Here is a 4,193-nt window from a genome sequence, read left to right on the forward strand (position 1 = left end):
TCTTAATTAAAACCTAAGATTATTAATATACCCTTAATTAGGTTTTTGAAATGATTGTTCCATATTGATCCTTACATCCACACAATAGCTGTTTAACCACATTTGAACCTAGGTCAATATATATATATATATATATATATATATATATATATATATATATATATATATATATATGTTTGTACTTTTTAAAATAAATTTCAAAACCAAAACAACCACTAGACTCTAAGACCAATATTAAAAAGAAAATGTGCTTCCTAAATACTTTGAGCTTCAATGGACAACAAAACACATCTTAGTTGCTCGAGCTCATGTTTTACTTCTTTCATTGTCGGCCTGGTCTTCCCTTCAAGATCAAGGCAGTTAATTGCTATCTTAGTAAAGCGTTTCACCATCTCCGCATACACATCTCCTTTTAGTTGATCATCAAGAACTTGAACCAATAAATCACATTCCAGTAGCGAAGTGAAGTATGCAGCTGCACCTCTATAGACTGTTAGTGGTGTCTCTAAAGAATGAATCTTTGTTCCTGTGAGTAACTCTAACAGAACAACTCCAAAACTATAAACATCACTTTTCTGGGTTAGTTTGGAGGTACAAAAATACTCAGGATCCATATACCCGATTGTTCCTTTAACAAATGTTGATAGGTGGGTTTCACCAAGAGGGACAAATGTTGAAATCCCGAAATCAGAAACTTTTGCAGTGAACTCATCATTCAATAGTATATTTGATGGCTTGACATCTCTATGGATAATTTGTGTGGTTGAGTGCATATATGCAAGAGCTTCAGCAGTTTCTGCAGCTACCTTGAGCCGTTTTTCAAATGTCAATATGGGATGTCTATGTATGTGGTGGCATAAGGTCTTATTGGTTATATATTCATACACAAGCAAGGGAAATTGTGTCTCTAGGCAACAACCAAGGAGTTTTACGATGTTGGGATGATTAATTTGTGACAGAATGATCACCTCGTTGACAAACTGCTTGATTTGGCCTTGGTCAATTACTTTAGATTTCTTGATGGCTACCACTGTCTTATTTGCTAAAATTCCTTTGTAAACAGTACCATAACCCCCTTGGCCTATGATGTTTGTGTCATTGAAGTTTTCTGTTGCTTTCTTTAGCTCTTCTTCAGTGAAAATTTTTGCTTTGTTGAAAGGATCTTTACATGTAAATAATGTTTTCTGTAACATGATACCACCATTTTGCTTGAAGAAGTCCTTTCTACCCTTTACTCTTATCCTCCGTTTGGCTCCACAGTAGACAAAAATCATTACCACTACTGCACCTGCAACACCTTCAATGATACCTGCATCAAAGCTTTCAACATGAGCCCTCTGTTAGCCATCAAATGGAGATGGGTAATGCAAATCCTCCCCCTTAAATCCATAATATTTTCAATTGTTGGGCAGTTGTGTTTTGGGACTTTGAAGCCATAATTATCTGGTCAAAGATAACGATGTTTGTATCATTAACTACCTTCAATGACCGATCTAGGTTTTGATTGTGGCTCAACAGGTGTGCACTCTCCACCTTTTTTTGCGTTACCTTGGTGATCATTTGGACAAATACACTTATAACCCCCATGTGTGTTCTTACAATATCCTTGCAAACAGTCATTGAGCTCTGAAGATTCACATTCATTGACATCTAACAAAAAATGTGAGATAAAACAGTACTTGTCATGCATGATACCATAATATTACATATATATTGTTTAATTTGTAGACAAACATATTTAAATAATATAAAAATAGGGTAGAAACTAGAAATTATACCCTGACATCCGTTTTGGATGTAGGGGTTTCCAGTGTATCCATCAGAGCATTTGCAGCGATATCCCTTAACACCAATTTCCCCATCATAACATTCACTGTTTTCTTGGCACATGTAGGTTACTTTATCCTTTTGAGCTTCTTCACACATTGCATCCCCTACAGACCAGTCAAGCGCTACAGGGAAAGACATGTTGTTGCTCATATTGGGTAGCTCACTGGTGTTAAAGTAATACTTGTCTTTTTCCACAATGAAAGCATAACCACATCTACTAAGATTCCCTACCACTGATGTCTTGTTTTCTGGGAGACTGATATCAATTCCAGCATATGTCATGCCTTGTTGAATACTAGCTTGGCAACATCCACGACCTAGGCATGACCCATTTCTAACAGAACCATGAAAAAAATTACAATCCAATAGACACTTCATAGCAACAGACGGGTTGTTAAGCCCAATATTGGCTTCAAGATCACAACCTACTCCTGTGAACCAGTTTTGTGTGCTTGAAAAGGGGAACCTCGATGTACTAATTGTTGTCGTTGAGCCAGAAACTACCTTCCCCCACTCATTGTAGCATCTATATGCAATTGGTAGATTAACTCTAATAAGGTTTCCATCTATTTTTATCTCTACAACTTCTAGAGGACGAGACTGGAATCCAAACATCACCGAAAGTATGCTAGAAACGTTCAAGTGTGGAATTCCAGTTGTGGAGTTGCAGTCTATGTAGTAAGACTCATCTAGGTAGCAACCTTCTTCAATTCCAAAAGGGTAAGGTATGGAGACATTTCCACATTTGTCAGAACATGTGGGCTTACATTGTGTAGCATTCACGAACCCAATCAACAAAATCTGCAGCATCAGTACTAGTTGAGACAATTTCATGATTTTTTATAGGTGTGATTAACGTGAAAAGCTGGAGATGAACCCAAAATATGTGGGCAGACTTGTAAATATTAGGTACAAAATGCCTCGATTACATAGTTGGTCTTTAGAAAGGAATGTTTCCCTACTTTTTCTACTTTTGTATCTAGCCTTTCTCTCATCGTTATCTTCTGTGAAAGGTTTTGGCAATCGTTATCTACAATGGATCCATGAGTGAATAAAACATACATAAACCCTCGTTTTCCAAAATAAAAGCTCAACTAAATGACAGCTTGGTCTAGAACTGTTTCGTATAGTTCTAGGTTCTCCTAGTATCTCGTGGTTTCATCTGTACGTATTTCCCTAAGATTCATGTGAGTCCAATCAAGGAAGATAACTATGAGGACCTTTACGCAGAATCTTTTTAAGTTCAGTAAATTACAAGAAAGACTGGTTAAACTGGAAATTAATTAATATTAGTGCTTGCTTTTAACTTCCTTCATATGTGTTTAATTCTAAGATCATATCATCCTATAAATCTGATATGTTTTTTTTTTGACAGCAAGAAAATATTTCATTCAACAACTGGCCAAAACACAACCGGGGAGCCATGAGCAGATCACAAGTGTGTTTCTGTTGGAGAAACCATAAAAACATGACAGGAAGAAGATTTTTTTTTAATTTTTTTTTTGATAGCGTTTGGCAAAGCAAGGACCCGACGGAACAAAATTGTAAAATTACTAAATTATCCTTAAATTTATCAAAATTTTCATAAACCGTTTTTTACCTTGTTTTACAATATAATGCTTATAATCTACATTTTAATAACCTTATTGGAAGTTACTAGTATATATGTGTATCAGATTGGAAATCTGGAATTGGCTTTTGTTTTGGATAAGAGGTACAAATCATTGATTTTCTAAAGAAAAAAGATGAAAAATTATGATAGGGCATCCAAGATGATCATCAAATCATCACCAATCAGATTTAAAATATATTATATAAAGAGAGACAATTATCACCAAGACACCAACGAAATAATTTTTTGTTGTATTCACTGTTATAAACAATTCCTTTTTTCTCCTTGAAAACTTTTTGAAGAAACAATAGAAAATTGTAAGAGGCCACATAAATGTTAACAGGAAAAAGATGTACGATGACCGAGGAAGAGAAGACTGGGTATTTATGTAAATATTTTTTGTCCCACTATATGTTGGATCAGGCCCTTTGAAAACACACACAACAAACACTACTCAACAACTCACGATGTGCACTGAAGGTGCTTTTCTTGGGGTTTTTATAATTAAACCAAAGATGTGCCTTATATAGGCTTTCAAACATACATCACGATGGAAGAAAACAAATACAATTAAAATATTATTCTAAAGACTAGGTAAACATGGATGACTTCTTCTTATGCATGACTCCACGTACACATCATGAACCAGTCAAATCTAGGTGCTACCTTACTGCCTAATTATTTCCCAAAACCCGGTCAACAACAAAGTTAAGTTATCTACGTGGCCCTTGAATAAACAAACCGATTAAAC

The 4,193-nt window shown here is 35.3% G+C and overlaps 1 protein-coding gene across 1 annotated transcript; it reads right to left on the reverse strand.

Annotated features, from left to right (window-relative positions):
• Positions 1–254: 254 nt before the first annotated feature.
• On the reverse strand, positions 255–2,640 carry LOC145110981 (wall-associated receptor kinase 4-like). Its single transcript, XM_079047291.1, has 3 exons — positions 1,779–2,640; positions 1,480–1,650; positions 255–1,309 (listed from the first exon to the last, which is right to left on the reverse strand). The coding sequence occupies exons 1-3, from the start codon at positions 2,638–2,640 to the stop codon at positions 255–257; spliced, it is 2,088 nt and encodes a 695-aa protein (XP_078903417.1).
• Positions 2,641–4,193: the final 1,553 nt, after the last annotated feature.

This window comes from Lactuca virosa, chromosome 1 (genome assembly GCF_052849685.1).
Source record: "Lactuca virosa cultivar CGN04683 chromosome 1, Lactuca_virosa_CGN04683_v6, whole genome shotgun sequence".
NCBI classification, from domain to species: domain Eukaryota; kingdom Viridiplantae; phylum Streptophyta; class Magnoliopsida; order Asterales; family Asteraceae; genus Lactuca; species Lactuca virosa.

What these genes read in the sequence shown, in the direction of transcription:
- LOC145110981 (XM_079047291.1), bottom strand. Translation starts at nt 2,640, where the DNA reads ATGCTGCAGATTTTGTTGATTGGGTTCGTGAATGCTACACAATGTAAG. An exon ending in CATCCAAAACGGATGTCAGG is followed by an intron (nt 1,651 to 1,778) that starts GTATAATTTCTA and finishes ATTTTTTGTTAG; the next exon opens with ATGTCAATGAATGTGAATCT. An exon ending in ACCTAGATCGGTCATTGAAG is followed by an intron (nt 1,310 to 1,479) that starts GTAGTTAATGAT and finishes GCTTTGATGCAG; the next exon opens with GTATCATTGAAGGTGTTGCA.